At 40.2% G+C, this 22,589-nt stretch overlaps 1 protein-coding gene across 2 annotated transcripts; it reads right to left on the bottom strand.

Annotated features, from left to right (window-relative positions):
- Positions 1-9,415: 9,415 nt before the first annotated feature.
- Positions 9,416-16,536, bottom strand: ESM1 (endothelial cell specific molecule 1). 2 transcript variants are annotated; one of them, XM_058680101.1, is made up of 3 exons: positions 15,837-16,531; positions 12,912-13,064; positions 9,418-10,202 (listed from the first exon to the last, which is right to left on the bottom strand). In XM_058680101.1, the coding sequence occupies exons 1-3, from the start codon at positions 16,135-16,137 to the stop codon at positions 10,102-10,104; spliced, it is 555 nt and encodes a 184-aa protein (XP_058536084.1). In that variant the 5' UTR covers positions 16,138-16,531; the 3' UTR covers positions 9,418-10,101. The 2 variants fall into 2 exon arrangements, with proteins under 2 accessions (XP_058536085.1, XP_058536084.1); XM_058680102.1 differs by lacking the exon at positions 12,912-13,064 and having other exon boundaries at positions 9,416-10,202; positions 15,837-16,536.
- Positions 16,537-22,589: the final 6,053 nt, after the last annotated feature.

The following is a 22,589-nucleotide window of genomic DNA, read 5'->3' as shown; positions in this document are numbered from 1 at the left end:
CATATATAAATATGATAATCTTCAGGAAGCGCTACTCCAAGACTGTAAGAGACGAGAATATGAGAATATGCCACACTAAATATGCTTCTTGGGCGTAAAGATTATTTTGAGTTGGTTATTTTTTTAAAGTTTTTTTTTTATTGCTAAATCAGATATACAGAGAGGAGGAGAGACAGAAAGAAAGATCTCCCATCTAATGATTCACTCCTTAACTGACCGCAGCACCCGGACCTGTGCTGACCTGAAGCCAGGAGCCAGGAGCCAGGAGCCTCACCCAGGTCTCCCACACAGGAACAGGATCCCAAGGGTTTGGACCAATCTCAAGTGCTTTCCCAGGCTTCCAGCAGGGAGCTGGAAGGGAAACAAGGCTGCCGGGATTAGAATCAGCATCCATATGGGATCCCAGCACATTCAAGGCGAGGAGTTAAGCCGTTAGGCCACCACACCAGGTCCTCGAGTTGGTTATTGGGGAGTATTCCTAAGACTACAGATTTTCTTGGTCACCAAAGCAAATCTTATTCCTGTTACCTTAAATGCACAGGATGATATTTAGGAAATGCCTCTCCAGAATATGACTGGAGAGAGAGCAGATATGAGACTATGTCACTCCAAATATGCATTTTTTTGCATAAGAATTATTTTGAGTTGGTTATTTGAAGAAATAGCAAAAACAAGAGTAGCTCTTAAGAGTTCCCTTTCTGCAAAGGACATCCACCTCTGTCAATGTCTCTCTGCATCAGGAAGAGAACTACATCACTAGCAGTGACTTTGATCAGTAGGGACTTTAATCAATACAGGAGGTATCCACTTCTATGTAACAGACCCTTGTTTTAAGGTGATTTTCATGGTCTTCTTGTGTTAGCAGGGGCTCTTTTCTCAGTCTTCTTCCCTTGTTTCAGTGATGGTATTTAAGCCTGAAGATTAAGGCAATTCTTTGAGACCTATTCTAGAGGCTTACTCATTTCTCTAAGTTCTCTCTCATATATGCATGAAGCATTTGCACCCATGTTTGTTATACTTCTAGCTGGTTTTTATTGTTACTGGAAGACCCAGCAAAAAGGATGGAAGATATGCATACATTTTGATCTTCACACCAAGAGTACTGTGTACCACTTACAGATGTAAATTTCCCTGAAGAAAGGTAACTCTTAAGAGCTACTCTCGTTTTTGCTATTTCCTAAATTAGCTGGCATCACATTGGCCACAGAGGATTCTGAACAGCTACATGAGAAAGTGACATTCTCCTACAAAGGAAGGATGTCACAGTTGAGTTATTCATCAAAACGGACCCAAGAGTGGTATCCCAAAGAAGCGTTTCAAAGAAGCCCTGCACAATGGCATGGAACAAAATAACTGTAGCTGCTGGTCTTCATGGCCACACCCCAGCAAGAACATCAGCTCCTCTTGTTCTGCCACCTGCCACGTCTCAATGTACTCTGCACTTCCCAAAAAGGTTGATTAAACTGATGGGTTATGTTTTCCCATTTTGTGTGGTATCCCATATCCTATCAAAATTTTACATTTTTTGCTGAAGTTGGTTGAAGTCAACTTTTCCACTTTGTTTTTCATTTTACTTGCAATCAAATAAGTTACCATTTGAGAATGATAAAGCACCACACACAATTAAAATATGCACCAGTGTTTTGGTTGTATCATTTCAATCTCCAGAATTTCTCTATGGGGCTTTTTGTTTATTTTTATTGGAAAGCAAATAAACAGAGACAAAGAAAGAGAGTATTTCCATCCTGTGGTTCATTCCCCAAATGACTGTAGCAGCCAGGGCTGAACTGATCTGAAGTTTTTTCTGGGTCTCCCATATGGTGCAGAATTCCAAGGCTTTGGGCCATCCTCTGCTGCTTTCCCAAGCCATCAGCAGGGAGCTGGATCAGAAATGGAACAGCCTAAATACAAACCGGCGCACATATGGGATGCCAGCACTTACAGGTGAAGGATTAGCCAATTGAGCCACGCTGTTACTAGCCCTGTTTCCAGGACTCTACAACAACAAAGACTGTAATCTTTCACCTCCTCAGTGTGCTGCCACTCACTCACTGCTTTTGTGCAGAACAAATGTGCCTCCAACGAGACTATATAACCAACTGCTCATAGACGAAAAAGTAAAAATAGCCTTAACCCAAACTTTCTCCTTATTTTGAAACCTGGATATTGCTTTTGTTTAAATCTGTTGAATGCAAAGCTTGTTTTCAAATCTCCTTGGCTTCTAAGAGTCATGAAACTATTTCATGAAAATTGTACTCAAATCAACCTCCAGCTGCTGTCAAATCAATCAGCTGCCCAGAGACATTAAATAACTAGAGAGTCACCCATGATCCCGGGTTTCCTAGGATGTTTTCAGACTGAGAACTATGTTAGTGCCAAGACAAGCAGGAGCTCCTAAACTGACCAACATTCCTGGAGTTTCCTTTGAGAGGTGGGAAAAGGGGGTGGGATGCCATTTAAAATGCATTATATAAGAAAGAAAGGTATGAACAAGTTAAGGGGAAGCCGCAAAGGAAGCAGGCCGAGTCCCAAAATAAAAGACAGGAATAGAAATCTAAAAATAACGCCCAGGGAAGTTTGGCACATCAGGAGGACTCCCCGGTGCTCTGCCGAAGCATTGTAGCTTTTATTTTTTTTTTTCAGGAACATGCTAATAATTGTTTGGAGACTTAAATAGAACACCATTATTTGTTCTTTAAAAACAGTCACTTCTTTTGTATGATATTCTTTGAATTTCTCTCTTGCAATTTGCCTTTTATGGATATCTTCACATTTAAGAAGTAAGACATCTTTCTTCAGTCTCTTTATCTCTCTCTCTTAAAGAAGACATGTAAACTATTTGAACTATCTCAGTCTCGCATCAATTTACAATCTCTGAAAATCCAAAACAAAAAGGTGAAACTGACTTTACCATCTACCTTCAATTAGAAAGTTTAACATACAGTAGACTCAAGGATGGGATGCCACGACATACACAGAGCATGTCCCTAGTTTCTCAGCCTTGGCACATCAGCTGTTACCCACAATTGTGAGAGGACACAGGGATCCTCAGGCTTAGGGATGCACCTGAGGTCAACAGAGAGTGACACTGTGGGCTCATCTCAATTTCCTGCAACTCCATGCATCAAGGACCCTTGTCCTTACGTAGTACTGTAAGATCAGAAATGTCTTCTAACGAGCTAACTATGCGTAGTTAGAGCAGAGACACCAATAGTATATTCAGTGCTTTACCCCTCAGTTGGCTCACCTTGGAAGACTTTACATTTTTACATTTAAGTTCTACCCCTCTTCCCAACTAATATTCTCTCTGCCTGGAAAGTTTGTCCTCCCCCACACAGTGGACTGTCAGTTTGTTATTACAATCACTTTTCTTCCTTAAGAAAAGTATGTTGTGATGGAATTTTAAGAAAACACAAACTTCATACTGTGAAGTGTCTATGCAGGGGTCATCCATGAAGTGCATTTAATCGTCACTTCCAAGTTGTTCATTCCTGTTTTCTTCAGACACAACAAAAACAGGAAATATTTATCAACTTCACAGGTGTAAAGGAAATAACTTAAAAACCCCGGTGACCAGCACCACTGGTGGAAGCAGACAGCATTTTCCACGCATAGGTAAGAAAGTAGATTGTAATTTAAAATGTATACTTTGATGATAAAGATGCCTTTGCCACATTTTTTACTGCTATTGCATATAAGACTTGTTCCAAAGAAGTGCAAAGTTCACTTCGCAGCCCTTCTAGCATGTACAAGAAAACTGCAACCTTCTACATTAGGTTTCAGATTTCATCTCCAAACCTAACAAAATGTCTAGGGCATCTCAAAATCATTGAAACACAGTATTAACTTTTTAAATCAACCTGTATGTACTAAACTGCACACTTGCTTTCAAGCTGAAGTTTAGATCTTCAAAGATACAGAGTCCTCTTTATTTTTCCCCAGCTACAAATTTTCAGAAAATAGTTGTGTGTGTATATATGAATTGTGGCCATTATGTTTAACGAAATAAGCCCGACCCAAGAAGAGAAATGCCATGTTGTTGTTGTTGTTGTTGTTTTTCTGATTGGTTGTAGCTAACACAGAGAATATAAACGGAGAGATCTTAATGTATATCAACTGATGTCTTGTGATTTGATTGTTGTCTAGAACTCTTGCCTCTGCCTCCCGGGAAGGACCTTTTACCGGTGGAGCTATTTGTGTGAAAGAGCAATGAGCCTGTGATCAAAAGTAACTTGAAGTGTGTCATCACAGTGGAAAGAAAAACAAGGAAAGAAAAGAAGGAGGAAGCAAGGAAAGGAGGAAAAGAAGAAGGCAAATATCTGAAATTCATGAAATCTGCTTTCAATATTCATAAATTTTAAAAAGTTAAAAAACAAAAGAGAATAAAAGATTCATCATAGATAGCATTATTTTATATATATTTACATACTCTTTCACAAAAATAGCATTATCCATATGGCCTTGTAACATGATTGTTTTTCTTAATTGAGTTGGTTTAAGAGCTCTTCTACCGTGCTCTTTGATACAAAATTAATACACATCTACCTACTCTTTAAAAAAAAAAAAACAAGAATCGACACCCATGAAGTATGCTGAAGAACCCAGGCAAACAGGCCACTCTCTGGGATGCACTTGATAACTTGTATTGCCATTAGCTATATTAAAAACATACCAAGAAAGGGGTCATTTAGACTAATGGTTAGGACTGTGGCTGGGACATTCATGTCCTACACCAGAGCCCAACATCCAATTCTGGATCCTGGCTCCAGTTTCCTACTAATACAACCCTGGAAGACAGTAGGAGATGAATCAATTATGTGTGTTCCTGCCATTCACATGGAAAACTTGGACTGTGTTACTGGCTCTTGGCCTCGGCTGGACTCAGCCCTGGTCATTGGTTGTCTAAAGTAGAAAAGTAGGCCCTTGGATAGTGAACGGGTGAATGAGTTCTCTCTCTCTTTCAACTCTGTGTGTATCTTTCTACCTCTCAAATAAAAAACAAACTTATCTAGAGGGCTGCATTTGCTCCCAGTACTTTTGTGCCAATTCTCACTGTTACATAACATACTTATAGACATAGATTAACAAGGTAACAATGCAAGAAGAGGATGGCTCTCTCTATAAAACCTATGGCAGGAAATCTGATAAAGCTATCCCTTTTTAAAAAGTAAGAGTTGTGCTCAAATTAAGGTATGGAGAGTCATGAAAATCTAAAAAATTATGTTCTGATTTTACTTCAGGCAAGAGACTGCACCCCAATTAGCAGTCAATAATCAGATCTGAATATGCTATCTCTCTATTGTGGAGTGAGGATAATTTTTGTCAGTTGCTGTGTAGTATATATAGCTGATCATTCTCCATATTTACAATATATGTAATTCTTGACTATATTGTCATTCCATTAGCCAGTACAATATCAATGACCTTTTCAGATTATTTGTAATGTTCCAATGCTACAAAATACTGCAAAATACATTTTGCATACTTTAAAGGTAGAATTTAAAGGAATGTAGAATTTTCTCATGAAAGGATATTTTAAATCCTCCAAAACACAGTACATATATATATTTTCTTAAATATGGAGTTGATAATGAAGATTCCTAATGTTTTAACTTGTGAGCATCAAATGGCAAAAGTGGTACAATGGTAAAAAGTAGAGTTTTCATTACTATTCACAATATTTTATCTAGGTGTTTCATCTGTGAAGTAAAAAATTTAGACCAGCGTTCTCTAGGTCTTTCTTTTCATGTTGATAATTCAGGTTTCCATGAACTTCTATACTCTCTAGAGGGCTGAAAAGTGTATAAATATATCTCTACATTGTAAGAACAGCTTTATAGGGCCTGATGTACTGGCTCAGTGGCTGACTCTTCTCCACCTCGCATCCACCGAGATCCCATATGAGCACTGGTTTGTATCCCAGCTGCTCCACTTCCCATCCAGCATCTTATTTGTGGCCCAAAGTTTTGGGACCCCACACCTGTGTGGGAGACCCGGAAGAAGTTCCTGGCTCCTACCTTCAGATTGGCTCAGATCCAGCTGTTGTATCCACTTGGGGAGTGAACCAGCAATGGAAGATCTTTCTCTACCTCTTCCTTCTCTCTGTAAATCCGACTTTTCAATAAAAATAAATAAATCTTTAAAAATTTTTCTCTGACATTTGTTAATCTGCTCAGCTGCTTTAATAGTTAAGAATGTTAAAAATAATTTAAGGATACCATTGTATTAAGCAGTCTTGCAGTAGCCTCTTTCAATGGGTTCTGATCACCACTTAGCTTGTCTCCCCCTCTGGACAAATGCAGCCATCCCCAGCTCAGTGATTCTCTAAGTATGATCTCTGGACTAGCAGCATTTGCATTAACCTGGAAGCTTGTTAAAATGGAACATTCTTGGGTCCTACTTCACATCTACTGAGTGCACAGAAACATTTTAGCAAGGCCTCTGAATGTATGTGATACACGCTAATGTTTGAGAATGATAACCCTTTCTCATGCACCCTTTAGAGCCAGGCCTTAGTTTAATGACTAGGATCATTGATGGATCCTTTACTTCTAAAGAGATCAGGGCAAATGAAAGGAAGAAAATGCAGGATGCACACAAACCCTCCCAAATAGCATCTCAGAGTGAACGACAGCCTCCTCTGGCTGCTTCGGATCCATCTTACCCTTTTTTGGTTACCCCAGTGTGGTCGATGTCCCCAGTTCCCCAGGAGAGACACATTCCCTGTCTTTGTTGCTCTGGACAGACTCACTGACTCCAGTGCAGGCCTTCAGTTGTGCCCATCACCTCACACTCCAAAGGCTAGATAGGCAGCTATCAGGAGTCAGGAGAGCAGCACATGAAAAGAAAGAAAAGGCTGTGTTCCTCTTGAGCAGCACTCCTCTAGTCGACATCAAAGGCCCAATAACTGCTTCACTCATTCACTCACTCATTCAGTCCTTCAGCCAGCTATCTCTCTGCATTTGTCCCACTGCCCATCATCCCTGCTCCCACTCATCTTTCTAGCTACCTGTCCATCCATTTATCCCTTCAATGTAATCATTTTCCTTTAGTGTCATTTTTGTTTCTCTCTACCATCAGACCTCCTCAGAGATAATGATCAATGGCATTCCATTTTTCATCCCCAGAGCTTCCCAAAATTGTTCATTGGTGTGCAGGAAGACAATCTCAGAACTTTATAAATAGAAGTGTCTGTTACAAGTTTTAGTTTGCTAGGATGCTTTACAATGAATCTAATGTAATCATGCTATTATAATAATTTAATATCACCTGCTCGAAAACTTTCCATTGTATTAAAAAGTGTGCAGTTGGGCCTGAGTGGTGGCCTAGTCTCTAACTCCTTACCTTGCAACCACCGGTATCCCATATGGGTGCCAGTTCATGTCCTGACTGCTCCACTTCCCATCCAACTCTCTGCTTGTGGCCTGGGAAAGCAGTCGAGAACAATTCAAAAGCTTGGGACTCTGCACCCAGGTGGAAGACCTGGAAGAAGATTCAAGTCCCTGTCTTTCAATCAGCTCAGCTCTGATCAGTGTGGCTACTTGGAAAGTGAACCAGCACATGAAAGATCTTCCTCACTCTCTCCTTCTCTCTGAAAATCTGCCTTTCCAACTGAGAGATCAGGGGTGCAAAAATCTCAAGGCTTGAAGATCACTGCAAAGAAGAATAGAAGCAGAAAGCTATAGAACAATTTGTGATAGACAGATACTGGCTTTTAGGAAGAGTCCTCAGTAGCATCAAGTGTGGAAGCTGGACACGTGCCTGCCACTCAGAGAGGATGGGTCCACGCTTGTCAGATTTTGTACCCCTTAATCACTCAGACAGTCCCTTCAGCCTTCTCCCAAGGCACAGAGTTAGTCCTACCCTCCCCCGCAACCCCCAGCTAGCTTTCCCTCAACTTGCCACACCACCCTAAAGGAACATTTAGACTGAAGAGATTAAGCCAGAAAAACAGGATGAAAGTTAAGCTTCAAAGCTATAGGTTACTCTTTTCCATTAAAAGTACTGACAGATTTGTCTTCGACTGTATTTTCGGAAGAAACAATCATTTTCTAAAACATTCACAATATGTGAAAATGCAAGTATAAGTTAGGGCATATAAGTGAGCTGTCTAAACTAATGACAGTGAAAACAAGTCACCATTTTTACATTTGCAACCCTCAGTCAATCACCTAACAAGTGACTGAGCTTGAAGTATTTGGAGTTTCCTCACAGAACCTGGAACAGGATGGCGCTACCTTGAGTAGTTGCTTAGTGGCAGAACTTCAATCTCTAAAGAAGTTATTACCCAGGAGCAGAAAACTAAGCAAAGAACAAATTCTGCTGTAAGTTCAATAACTCAGTGTTATGTGAAAGAGCCATTGATTTAGTGACTTAGAAACTGCTATTTCAAGTCTTACATCCACAGCTAATTTATTATATCAAAAGAAGTATTTCTCTTTTGTCGCTGCTGTCACAAGCAGAGGCTCCATAAAAGAAACGGTTTAGTGGTTTAATCTAAAGGGACCTACCATAGCAAGCTCTGAAGAGTACACAAAGGTTGTAAAGACCAGAAAAGTCTTCCAGTCCTTTGGCTAGGAGTAGCTTGTTTATCACAGAAAATTCAGTAAAGAATTCTTATTATTCATTGAAGGAATAGGATTTTAGAAATCAACAAAATCACGAGTCAACAAGAAGCAGCTATATCTTTTTTAATTATTGAACAATAATGTCCTTTTCAAACAAAAGCCGTCACTTTACTCAGCATACATTCAAAGACTCTCCCATGTGCACATTCACAACTCTGTTGGCAGACTTCAAGAATAAAATACAGGTAAATAAAGCGACAATTCTTAAATAAGTTCTTTACTCCAAATATAATACTTCTGCAAATATTTCCTCACAACATCTGATACAACAGTCCTATTTGTGCTCAGTTTTTCCCCAAGCATATTCCTAACTCTGCTTGTCACTCAGGTTTGAAACAAGCAAATATGAAAATAAAACTGTATTTCAAGGTTGACATGCTTCTGATTGAAAAAAATGAACTTTTTTCCAAACCTCCCAAAAAGTTATTTTATACTTTGAGCTTAAAATTCATCTTCTTTACAGCACTTGCTTTTAAATAAATTCCCTCCGTTGTCCATTCTTTGAGATTTTGTAGAGTACTCTTATGCTTGTTACTGTTAATATTACTACAGTTATTAACAATACATTTACCATGCCTCGGGTGTCTGGAGAGCTCAGAGTCACACCTTTACCATAATCATTTTAAACAATAATAGGTCCATTTCCTCAAAAGGGTGATATATAGAAGTGTACAGGATGCCTTGTACTAACGGATTTGTTTATTAAAGCATAAATATTAATCTTCACACATACCCCTTCCCTGCATCTCCTAGGAGCAACTCAGAGGCGACATTCTATGCAGCCAGTTATGGGAGTCCATGTTTTGGTCCCCGTCCCAGTACCACCCTTCAGATCCAGGTGACCTGGGAACTACATTAGCAGCCCTTTGAAATCAACTCAGTCCAAGGCCAATACTTGAATTCCCACAGGCTTCAAACATCCTACTTCGTTCAGGGGTTTTCTGGTTGTTTTGTTTTGACTTTTCCCAAAGTTTTGTTTTGTTTAAGTACAATTAAATTCTGTTGAAGCTACTACAGGGAATATCTAAATTTCTTCACCCCCCACAACCTCCCCATTCCCACCTTCTCTTGTTCCTAATTCTACCTCCGTCACCTGCCCCAACACTACTGCAGGGCAAGGAAAAGAACAGGGTCCCTTGTGGTCTTCAGTTTTGACTAGCTTTCCCTTGGGCAAACTAACTGCTTGTAAGATTCTCTAAAATGTATCCTGAGTTCTTCAATGTTACTCTACACACACATTTAACAAGTCTACATGCATTCAAATATTTAGCAAAAAAAATTAAAAATTAGTTCAGTCATATGCAATTTAGGATTTGTAAGTGGCCTACAATTTTTTTCTGGGTACACCCTGATTTACACTTAGTTTCCAAAAATTGCGTGTCCATCTGCTATAATTTAGACATTTCCTAAAATGTTGGCTGTGTGTTGAATAATCATTACATTTGAGCCTTTTCTCAGAAATTGCTCCAGGGGATCAGCGTGGATTTAACCATTTCATTACAGGAGATCGAGAAACATTTTCTTTCACAATTTCTTCTCTCACAGCATTGCCGTCTCCAGACGCCATGTCGGACTCTGCAATTAGAAGGGATACAGATCATGTCCAAATGGGCCAGCACAGTTTTGTTCTGGTTTACAATGGGAATTAATATAAAGTCTTTGAGTCAAAGTTTCATGTGAGCTTATTTACCACTCTGGATCAGAAACAATACCCTTGAATTATTTGTCTTCACTTACTAACACCTTGACATTACTTCATACATGCACTTGTCTTTTTTCTTTTTTAAATCCTTTCTAATTCTACCCCCTGGAATTCCAGTTCCAAGAAAAAAAAGATTTGGTTTTCTTCACTGCTGTTTTTTCAGCCCTTACAACAGTGTCTGGAACATGCAAGGCCCTCAATGAATACTAACTGAATGAGCAAATGGTGTCAGAATAAATTAAGATTTTTTAGAAGTGTAAAGAAGAATTTGCTTTTTGGTGTGACTCCAGAAACCAGAAGTGCAACCAAAGGATAGAATTTTCATAAAAATAGTTCTTGCTCTAAAACCTGGAGAAGTCTGTCATGTTTAGAATTTTCTCGAATGAAATTCTCTGCTTCTGTCAGTAGTAAGCTACCCTTGCTTCAGCAGTCTGCATCCTGAAAGGGAACACTCTAACATTAGCACTGCCTAGCAATCGAATGTGTATAAAGTCACAAAACAGTTCAGAATTCCACTCCCCAATGCTGGGGACATTTAGCCTGCTCTCAAAGGTGGACCCCAACAGCTCTGTGCCCTGTGGTGTGAAGTCTGTGGCAGGAATGAGGGCCCAAGGAGGAGAAACATCTGCTTGTTCCAAAAATCTCTAGTAAGAATCTAGATACCTACTTTTAGTACAAAAATATCTTTGTACAATCTATCACCTAATGGATGCCCGGCAATAGGAAGTGACTTCAAGGAGTTTGTGGAAAATGGAATAAAATGCTGACTTTATGTCAGATAAAGGTAAATTGACTTGAGTGCAAAAATGTGGAATCTGTACATATGATGGACCTTCAAAACTTTCATGGAAAATGCATCATTTGAATAAAAAAAATGGGCATGGATTTCAGAAGAATTTCTTGCACCCAAATTAACTTATCTCTTTACTTATCTTGTAATTCCATTTTTTCCAGGTGCCTTTTGAAGTACCCTCCAAACATCCATTTCCAAGCCAAGATGCTTGCCTACACTGCAAGAAAATGAGAGGATAATACACACTGGGAACAGAGACTGCTCACAAACAAGACTAAAAGGTCGCTCCCCCTAGTGTGCATTCAAGAGGGACAGGAGTGAGTCCCGGAGGGGACACTAAGTACGGCTCCTACCACTGAGCAATGAGTATTCCAAAGGCACTCTCAGAACCTTTCGGAATGTTCTGCACCAGACACACAGGGACCTGCTTCTCCCTTGGTGGGAAGGGGTAGATGCAAACTCAAGCTCTCGTCAGCCTGTGGTTTTAAAAGAGTAAAGCAAAACAGAAATCCCAAGTGTTTGAGGCAGCTAGGTATCCTGAGACAACAGTCGTCACACCTGAACTAACGGCAACCTGTCCATCCCGCAGATTTATGGGCCCAGGAGGTATAGATCAGTGATTGCCAGGGGCAGAGGGATATGAGGAAGTGGGGAAAATGCCCAACCGGTCCCAACATTTCTTCAGCTGTGATGAAAATGTCTGAAACTACATAGGGGTGGTAGCCACACAATACTGAGGGAGCACTGGGTGTCATTGAAATATTTACCTTCAAATGTTTAATTTTAGGTTATGTAAAATTCAATTTAAAAAAAAATTTAACCCAATTTTTCACTTTCAAGAAATATAAAAACAAGTCAATCATAAGCATTCAAAATGTTTATGTCTCAATTTTCAGGTCAAATGCTCACAATACTATTTACCTGATAGGTTTTAAAAATAAAAAATTTTCTTTTAAATTAATTTTAAGAGCATGGCCATAATAAAACTAATAATTAACTTAAAAACTACATATTTCTCCTTAACTTTAACAAACTAAGTAACACTTATGCATAAGTAAGTAAAGATGAAAGAAAACACACATTTGCCAAAGATTTCACACCCTAATTAACTTAATGTGCAGAAAACTATACTGATTATTTTTCAACAAGAAAACCAATTATGTGCATATAAATACCTTATCAGTCATATAGTCCTCACATTCTAACAACCTATGAAACAAATAAAAAGAAGTAACGAGCTACGTGCGATTACTACTACGAGTTCACTTATTTCCCAAGTTTCAATCACAGACGTTACATTTCTTACTCTTTCCAAAATCCGTGAAAACATATGCTTGGAATTATTCCATTTAAAGGCTTCCTTTGGTTAAAAAAATAAAAATGTTCTCTATTTTTCTATCTTGGCTCTTAAGTCTAATCCAATAAATTCCTCACAGTACTTTCTGTATGTGAAGTTGGGAGAGAAATAGTTTTGTCTAGTAAATATATAAAACAGATCACTGAAGAATTTAAAGAACTGTGTATAACTTGGTTGGTTGTTTTTGCAACAGATAGTTTTGTAATTAATCATATTTTTCCTCTGTATAAATTAGGAAAACTTTATGACAACTTGTATTTGATAATCCTCCAAATTGTTCATGGGATCTTTTTAGGAAACAGCAATAGCAATCAAGCAGAATCAACAGCACCTGTACTAAGATAAGAGAAACAAAGTCATCTGAAGCAATGCTTTATTTTACACACTGATACTTTTTAAGTGCTGTTAAAAAGTTTATAACACAATTCTTACCTGTATGAGGAAGAAATCTCCTGGTGGAAGACTTGGCTACTGAATATTGGAAGAAAGGAAATTTCAGACATTTGCCTGTCACCCTGTCACATATGCCCGACTGGCAATTACAGGTCTGTTTGCATTCCATCCCGAAGGTGCCGTAGGGGCAGTCTGAGGACAGAGGATGGAGAGAGGGAACAGATTTTTATGAATAAGCTTCCTTCCTAAGAGTTCCTGTGTGCATAGCATTAGGATTTAAAGCAGCCTCAAGAATCTTGAATGTGAAATCTTAACTTGGGCTCAAAAATACCAGGCACAGACGGTTGGAATTTTTCATTATAAACGTGAAGTTACACAGTAAGAGTAGATAATGGATGCTTCAAACAGGTGCATTAGCTTCTTGACAGTTTTAGAAATGTGATGCTGTCTTCTAATCCACTGTGTTCATGACAATCTACTATTTTAAGTGTATAAGAAAGGGCTTCAAGCTAACTAGAGCTAAGAGAGCTGACACCCCAGTTCACCATGAGAAATCAGTCCACAGTCTGCCCCAACCCTCACCAAGTTCCCTGTCTGTCAAAGATAGCAAAGCCTACCTAAGTGCTCCAGCACACTGGCAAAAACCCTCTGCTTAGACTAAAACACAATACCTTGAGATAAAAACAACAGGATCATTACCTAAAACGCATGAACTTTATGAGGGAACATGTTTCTCAATACATTAATCAGCTTTTAGAAGCCAATTGAATAGATACAGAATATTTATTCTCTTAGCATGGAAAATATTCTTGAAACTGGAACCTCGCATATGGGTAAAGGAAAGTGTTGTGAGGCATCCAAATATTTACTAATCATTCAGTTGAATGATTGAGACAGATATTAATAAAATTTGTCTTCCAAAGAGAGTTAGCACTTTCTGTTCGGCAGCCTTCAGAATACAGAACGACCTGTGCACTCTCTGTTGGTAAGAGAAATCCTGTAAAACCTCTAGCAGGAGAGCTCCCAGGGTTGGCCTTTCACTGTGTCTGCAGTGATATGGAAAGCTGAAAACTTTAGTCAAATGCTGTCAGTCTGCTAACACTAAGTAGCACTTATGCATAAGTATAAAATAATACTGATGTATTAAATAATATTGGGCATATAGCAAGTATCTAATAATTGCATGATGCTAACCAATTGCTGTCTGGGCAACACAGTGACAAAAATCTGAAAATTAAGAAAGGATCTGGCTATGCAGCTGAAATGTACAGCTTTCATGTGAGTGCCCTGTTTAAAAAAAAAAAAAACACTAAGGGGAGGTAAGATTTGCTTACAGCAAAATACAATCCCTCTACCTAAAGGTGCTAAGGCTCACACAGCCTCATTATTTCAAGCAGTGAGGGAGGGAAATGTTCAAAACTAGAGTTGTGAGCAACCTGAAACATATCCCAAAAATCAACCTATATGTCTTTTCAAAAGTAAGTGTCATTGGCAACTGTATTGAGCATCCGTACAAGTGCACTCAGCTCTCCGGAGTCCTGGTGAGTCCAGCCACTTTCCCCCTTATTTCTTGATCCCCGTGTACTTGCACATTTGCAATCACATTAGCTACAAAAGCATTTCTATGCCAAGAAAAAAAGCAATCCATTTCATATACTTTCTACCTCCTGAGTGTGACTGTGTTAACCACTTTCTCCTGAATTTCCTTACGTGAAGCACTCTTTTCTTGGCTGACAAGCCCCATAATTTACAGAAACTACAGATCCTTTCCAGTCGAAACAAATAGACATCTAGATATTCACCAAAGAAAGCATTTCTCCCAAATCCTATCTCTTGTTGGTTATAAACAAGAATGAACTAAGCGAAACATTAGAATTCTCATCATTGCTTAAGAATTTCTCTCCTAGCCTTTTGTGGCAGTTGGCAGATTACAGGATGATGAACTTACAAATTATTTCCAACAGGTAAAAGGAGCAGTTAAGTTAGCTATTATCAGTTATAAAAATGTAATTACATTAAGCACATGAAATATAGATTGCTTAGAGATTGTCCACTCCTGAACAATTGATGAATCAATTAATAGCATGTGGGAATCTTAATAATAGCTCTTAATGATATCATGAGTTGGCCACAGACAGAGTGCCTTTAAATCATCATTCTTTAGATACTAAACATTTTCGAACTAGAATCACTGTTTAAGCTGAAATCTACAAACGTTTTGCTATGAACATGTTATTTAACCATAATTTCAACATGGTATTTTCCTCTCTCTAAGGCAGCTAACCCCGTTCTCCACATTAAATGCTTACCTTTTTATTTTTTGCACTAATAATTGAGCTTGTCTGACATCATTTGCTGACTCTCTAGATGACCAAAATGTTTCTAACGCAGAATGAGGTTTGTTTTATACCTGCAATTCCCTCTTCCAAGAATGTGAGTTATTTTACTAAAGAACTTAAGCCCCTCCACCCCATCTCCCTCCACCAAGTGCATTAGCGTTCAGCTGAAGTATTTCATCTTGAGAGAGCCCTCCATCCTCGGACCCTTTCCAGATCAAACAATTACCAAATCCGGGGGCTGGAATCACTCAGAGAGGTTATCTCCAGGAGACCTCTGTAATTACTTGCCAGAGCCTCTCAACAGATTACCTGCTGGGTTTCTAAAGTTTCCCAGAAGAGACGGGCGACACCATCCTCCACTGCAACTCTCTTTAACTCTCCCTAAACAGTGGGCTGCCTTCTCTGTCGGTGCCTTGCTGCACACTGGTTTCTGCAGAACACAGAGGGACGTGCAGGATGAGCTGTCTCCTTCCACCTGCCACACCTGCCATGCATGACCGCACCTGCAATTTTCCCTTTCCTTCCTGAGCAGCAGAACGGCTTCATCCGACCCCAACGCTGACTAAAAAAACCCTCAATGAGCTCCCCTGGGTCCCTAGAGGGGAGGCAAGCGGTCGTTCTTTACCTTTGCAGATGCCAAACTCGTCACCAAAATCATCCTCCTCACTGTAAAACTGACACCTCAGCCCAGGGCCACATTTCACACCGTCCATGGCCGAGACGGTGCGGTAGCAGGTCTCTCCCAGCCCCGCGGCACACACTCGGCAACAGCCACAGTCGTCCAGCACTGTCCTCTTGCAGCGTAGGCTGCTCCTGCACTCGCGACTGTCACAGCGTTCCGGACAATCCACCGCGTACTTGGCGCTCCAGGCCGCAGCCAGGTGCGCAGGTACAAGGAGCGTGGTCAGCAGTAAGAAGCTTTTCATGGTCCCAGCTGGTTCCAGCTCGGCTCCCCCGAGTCCGACGTGATCTTGGCTGGTGGGAAGCGGCCGTCCAAAGTAGTAGCTGAGCCTCTGCCTACACGTTTATGAGTTTTATACACTGGGTTGCCCGCATGCTTCCCCGTCATCAATTTCCTCAACCCAGCGGCAGCGCTGTCCTCCTGCCAGGCTCTCTTGTTTTAGTTTATGAAATCCAGGATGAAGGCTGGATTAACACGCTGCTGCCATCCAGGAATTGAAAAAGCCCAAGCTGATGTCATCTGTTATGTTTAGATGGTTGTTTTGCATGAGGACTGAAAAACTCGCTCACATCCGTCTCCACCGCCCTCAGGGACCTCTGTGAAGAAAGTCGAACAGCCTCCTTCGGGACAGGAATTGTTCTGACACGGGCACATCACCCGGGGTGTAGCTTTGTCTCACATTCTTTATGGTCAGGAGAAAAATGATAACGACATGAATCATTAGTTCTTCAAATAATAATAATAATAAGCATCTGAGATTTCCCCCTCAAATAGCTATGAGATCGTTTAGAAGAAAGGGTATATTGTGCCTTTTCAATATTTAGGAAAATGAAAATATTTTGACAAGGATTTTTTTAAAGACCTTCTCTTCCTTCCTCTTACCCCTCTCCTCACATGCAATCTCTAAAGCCTCATATATCTGTGTTTGTCATAAATGTGGCAGCATGTCCAGAAGGAGGAGGGGCAGCCATCAGCATCCACAGCCACACTAGAAGCAAGACTTGTCCTGACCCAAAACTCCCCCACAGGAAGGAAGGCTCATCCATCACTGAGTCGCCTGTCCAATGATGGAGTCCTCTTGAAGCCCTTCCCCTCAGCTCCTGGCATCTCTCAGAATCCTTGCTACAAGCTGCCACACAAAGTAGCCAGTCCAAAGACACACAGGAGCCAGCAGGGGAATCGAAACCCAGCTCCAAAGAGGCAAGTTGCAAGGCAAGGCAAACATCTCCCAGCAGGCAGCAAGGCCTTCATGCTATGGAGTCACACAGGGCCTAGATCCCATCAGGCAAAACAGAGTAGCTTTCCTCAAATATGAATTGCACCACAGCTTACTAAAAGCAAGATCTGTGGGACAGAGAGAGCAAGATGAAAGAGAAGGGTGGTCTTACATCAGCCACATAGGTTGAATTTCAAACCCCTTATGCCACTTGTCAGAATAGATGCTAAACCCACTATCATTAGATAAATAAACAGTCTTGCCAAGTGGGGATAACTCTTGGTCTGTCACAAATTAGCTGTTGCAAATCCCCAGGTCTAAGCTTCCTCTTTGGAGAATTGATAGTGTTAGTCTAGTTGACCTCTGAAATACATGTGCATTTAAAGATAAGGGACAGAGGTTACTGATAGGATTTGTTTTTGTGAGTGCAAATGTAGAAGGAACACAGCACAGACAACAGGGTCTGGAGAAGATAAGAAATAAAGGCCAGAGTTTTGGCTTCCAAACATCTTGAATTTCCTATGACAACCCAATTCAAAAGAAAGCAAACACACATAACAGGTGAAACACTCTAATGTATTGTTTTCAAAAGTGGGTTTCATCCATTGACTACACAATATGTTCCAAGCACAGAATATAAACATTTCACATGTATTGACTCATTTGCCCATTATTACAGAGGTAGCTACTGTGATTGTATCCATTTTTGAATGATGAAATTGAGTAGAAAAAGATTAAAGATTTTGCTTGTGGTCCCAATAATGTCAGAGACAGATTTGAGTCATGTCATTCTCATGTAAGAGTTACACACTCTTTTGGTTATTACAACATAATCATGCTTTCATTACCAATAGTTCAATGGGCCTAATTCATAAGTTAGGCTGACACTGGAAATAGTTTTTTTTTTCAAAGACTTCATTGGAATAGTCTTTATCAATGACATGCAACTTTCAAAGAAATCTCTTTTTTTTTAAATATTTATTTTTTATCGGCAAGGCAGATCCACAGAGAGAAGGAGATACAGAAAGATCTTCCATCTGCTGGTTCACTCCCCAGCTCTGGCTGCAATGGCTAGAATTGTGCTAATGTGAAGCCAGGAGCCAAGAGCTTCTTCAGGGTCACCCACATGAATACAGAAACCCGAGCCATTGGACCATCCTCCACTGCTTTCCCAGGCCACAAGCAGAGAGCTGGATGTGAAGTATGGTGAATATAAGGTGAGAATTTACCCACTAGGCTTTTGCACCAAGCCCTTAACAAATCTTACCATGTGTTAGATACTATGTTAAACACTTTTGTTTAGATTACCACTTTTGATTCATCCACCTCAAGAGCCAGACGCTAAATCTATTGCCCATCTTAGAGATGATAATTTTGAGGCTTATAGAGGTTAAGGAAAAGCAGGATTCTAACTCTGAAACAAACGGGCTCTAGGCACTAGAATAAAGAGCAAAATCAAATGCATGTAGGTGCAAAACTGGTGACCCGAGTGCATTCCAATTGTAATGCATAGGGGATGGAGTGGATTTTTGTCCACCTGAAGAACACATAAGGTCATGAAACTCTCCTACTATGAAAAACAAAAATAAAATAAAATAAAATAAAATTGACAGTACTGTCAGTAAATGACAAGTCAGTGGAGAGAAGACAGTAGAGGTTGGTCCAAGGCCTTAAAGAAATTCCTTGCTCCTGGTTTCAGCTCAGCTCAGCTCTAGCAGATGGAGGATTTTTCTCTCTGTCTCTCCTTCTATCCATAAATCTGATATGTCTTTCAAAATAATAATAATAATAAATCTTTTAAAAAGAAAGAAAGAAACCGGGCTAGGAAGCTGGGATATGAGCAATCAGAGACAGCCTTATTTCATGGCAAATAAAATAAAATTAAATAATCAGTTGAAGAGAAAGCGACCGAGCTAAGTGCCTGAGGTCTGCCCTCGTTGGCCTGTTCTTTGTTGCAAGCTGACATATCTCTAACCTTACCCTCTCTGCACATCAGTCAACAAATCAGAGTGAGAAAGAGCAAAGGGAATTGTATCAGCTTCTCACAACTCCAAAATCTCAAGGTATGGTTAGCTTAAACCATGCCATTTCTGGTTCCAACGGGCAGCATGTAGTCTTCCAAAATGGGACAGGAATTATAAAACCAAGTAGTATTTCAATTTGATACACTCAGTATATTGAAAATACCATTTTGGTTTTTCTTAAACTTGATATTATGCCAATCAGGAAAGAAAACCTAGGTAATGTGCGTTGACATCATTGATATTTTGTGCCTTATTTCACACATTCTGATTCCCTTAACCAAATATCTAGGATTAGGCAAAAGGTGGTCCAGGTGGGAACATGACGGGCAGATTCCAGAGCCTCAGAATGTGGTTCTTGGGCAAGTCAATGTGTACCAGATATGCAGTGCCTTCCTCATAAATCAACTCCATCATATAAGTTTGATCTGAATTGAATCACAAAGGCAGATTCAATGGCAGAAATGTCCAAGCAGCAACCAGAAACACTAACAAGCAGAGTATAGGGGTAATGAGATTTCAGTTTTAGTTCAGTTTTCAATTTTGTTTTTATGACACCATTGAACATCTTCCTGTTTTGACAGCAGCAGATGGCAATTTTTCATCTGTCTCGTGCAAAATCTAGCACATATGATGAGCCTACTACTCAGTAAACACATAATTTTTGCAGACCATCAAGTTAAAATCACTATCAGTGTTTCCCTCTCATTCTCTTTCCCCCTACCATAGAAATGAGACCCAGGTCCTAGACTAAGCTACAGAATACAAACATTAAACAGCAGAAGCCATCACAAGTTGAGTGGAGTTTGAAAAATCACAGCTATTATTATGGTCAGTTCTTGACCCTCCAACATGGAGCTTCACAATATCACACTCACCTTGAGAAGTTCATGAGAAACCCCATAGCTAAAGAACCCTAACAAAACAACATCCAACAGACTGGATGAGACCCATAGCAGTCACAGGTCAGCCTTCAAGGCCTAGGAACTAGGGAATCCCCACCCCTGCCCCAGAGCCTCCTGCCTGTGGGAATAGCTTGCTTTCCTAGCAATTACTCTACCATCCCCAAGCTATGTGATCATAGGCAAGGCACACGCCATCACACAATGTACACATTCTCTGCTTCCTACCTCAGTAAGGAACTAAGAGGACCAAAGAGGGATACGACAGCATTGTCACATTATTATCAAAACCCTAATTTCTAAGGATTTGTCTCATTTTTTTTTAAGTAATCATATGTCTTGGAGCCAGTATGTTCCTGAGGAAAAAAAAATCTCTCCAATTCCCTGATTTTTAATAAAGATAATTTTATTAGCAAAGTGGGATTTGATGTACTCACATGATTATATAATTTATAGGCAACTTTCAAACAGGACATCTGCTTTGGTGGGAAAAGTCAGATACACCTGTTCTAATTAGGCTTCTTGCCTGGCTGTGGGCTCTCTAATGTGTCTTAATGAGCAGATCATTAGGGGCTGCAGGCAGTGAATAGCCCTACAGGAACAATGAGTGTGAGAGTGTGTATGCATGACAGGACGAGGACAGCCAACTACAAACCTCAGCCCAGACTCCGGGGGAGGAATCTCTCAGAGAACCTTCCCATCATATGCAGTTTCTGATGCCAATGGGATCCAAGAAAACAATAACAGACTCAGGTTCTTTTCATCACAATGCTCAAATCCAGTAACTTTACCTTTGGTTTCACACTGCTTTATGAGCCAGCAATTCAGAGTTGTGAACATGTGAGGAGCCCTCACCACCCCAAGGCCTTCATCCCCTCTTTGCCCTCAATGCTGGTAGGTGCCAATGTGAAGAGAACGGACAAGTTTTTCCTCCGGCCAGTTCTTTTTCAAATCAGAGTTCTGAGTTTGAAGATCCAACTACCAGGAAGACCAGTCACAGGGCATTTCTTTCCCCTCCAAAAATTAAAGCATCATGTGCTGCCCTGGGGCAGGATGAAGAGCACCTAGCATAGTAACTCTGAACTGAGAACCAGAAGGCCGGAGCCTGAACCCCACGTCCACTGCCAGTCCTCAAGGAAAGCATCAACCAGCCTTTCTGTTCACATGCAGCCATTCTTTGCTTTCAGCAAATTCCAAGGAAGAGAAATACCTTGCCTTTCTCAATAAGATGCTGTGAAGATTGAGGGGGACTGTTGATAGGGAAGCCTGGTTCAACTCTAAATTACCAGACAGGTGTACAATGTCATTATTTCTTCTACAAGAATTTACACCCCAAAAGAATATGAGCTCATGGATATTGTATCACTCATTCCTCTATTCCTCTCACCTCCTGTAAGCTGATCTTACTTAGCATTCACTTAATTCACACAAAAGCGTCATGCCTGAGTTTCAATCTTCTTCCTTATGATGGTTCTACACCTAGCAGCCTGCCTCACCTCATCCAAGCATGGCATAACAAAACAATTCAATAAGCCTCTCTTCTAACCAAAAAAGAATGTGAGTTTGAGGGTATCTGTTGTTTTGTTTTGCTTCAGCTTGACATACGACTTTTATTTCCAGCCACATCTCCACAAAATCTATAGTCTCACTTATCATAAATGCCTCAGTCTAGTTTTCTAGCTGTATACCCCTATAACTCAAATTTCCTAAAAGGTATACATGATATGCATATTATTATACACACATATCTTTTCTATTTTGAAGTGTTTTATCATGAAATTTTTGTCAACATGCAAATTGTGCATGTTTGCACATAGTGTAATATTTTGATATATAAGCATGAACTATTCAAACCAGGTAACTCACATTTCCATTTCCTTTAAAGGCGTTTTTAAAACATCATCAGTTTCTAAAAAAAATCAGTTTCTTAAAAGACTAAATTACTAGCTTAGATAATGGAAATCATTTAAACATTAAAACTGTCTAATACAAAAGAACACAAATTTAATCATGTTAGAAGTTACTGCTTCCCAGCTGTAGGCAACTGCATAGGTTGCCTTGTATATAAGCAACTGTTACATTACAGGGAAAAAAAACAGCTAATAGCTGTTGGGAATCCTGGGTCTGGTTAATGCCAAATTTTTGTTAACTATACCAATATCCAGCTTAGTTGCCTATTCTTTTATTTTTTTTAAGGGTATGTGGGAGAGGGCTGTTGGGCCCCACTGGAAGATGACTTCAGGGCTCATGCTAGCTGGGGGGATTGCCCAGGGAAGAGGGTATCAGGATGCGTGAGAGTGGGGGTCATTAAAGGAATATTTTACCGGTGTGGAATGACATCTGGGGACTTTCACAGACCAGACCATGGCACTCTCTGGTAGATGACAGAGTTGAGACTGGTGTTTTAGAGAGGGGAAACCAGAGGGCATCTCTGGATCAGACCATTGCAATTGCCAACATGGGAGACCTGGGCTGGGTTAGGCGGCATCACCCACTGACACCTAACAGGGGCTGTGGGCCTGCCTGGCAGGACTAGGCCACAATATCCATCAATGAG

Source organism: Ochotona princeps, chromosome 23 (assembly GCF_030435755.1).
Source record: "Ochotona princeps isolate mOchPri1 chromosome 23, mOchPri1.hap1, whole genome shotgun sequence".
Classification (NCBI taxonomy): Eukaryota; Metazoa; Chordata; class Mammalia; order Lagomorpha; family Ochotonidae; genus Ochotona; species Ochotona princeps.
The sequence above is the reverse complement of the archived record's forward strand: the minus strand, read 5'-3'. Positions and strand labels throughout refer to the sequence as shown.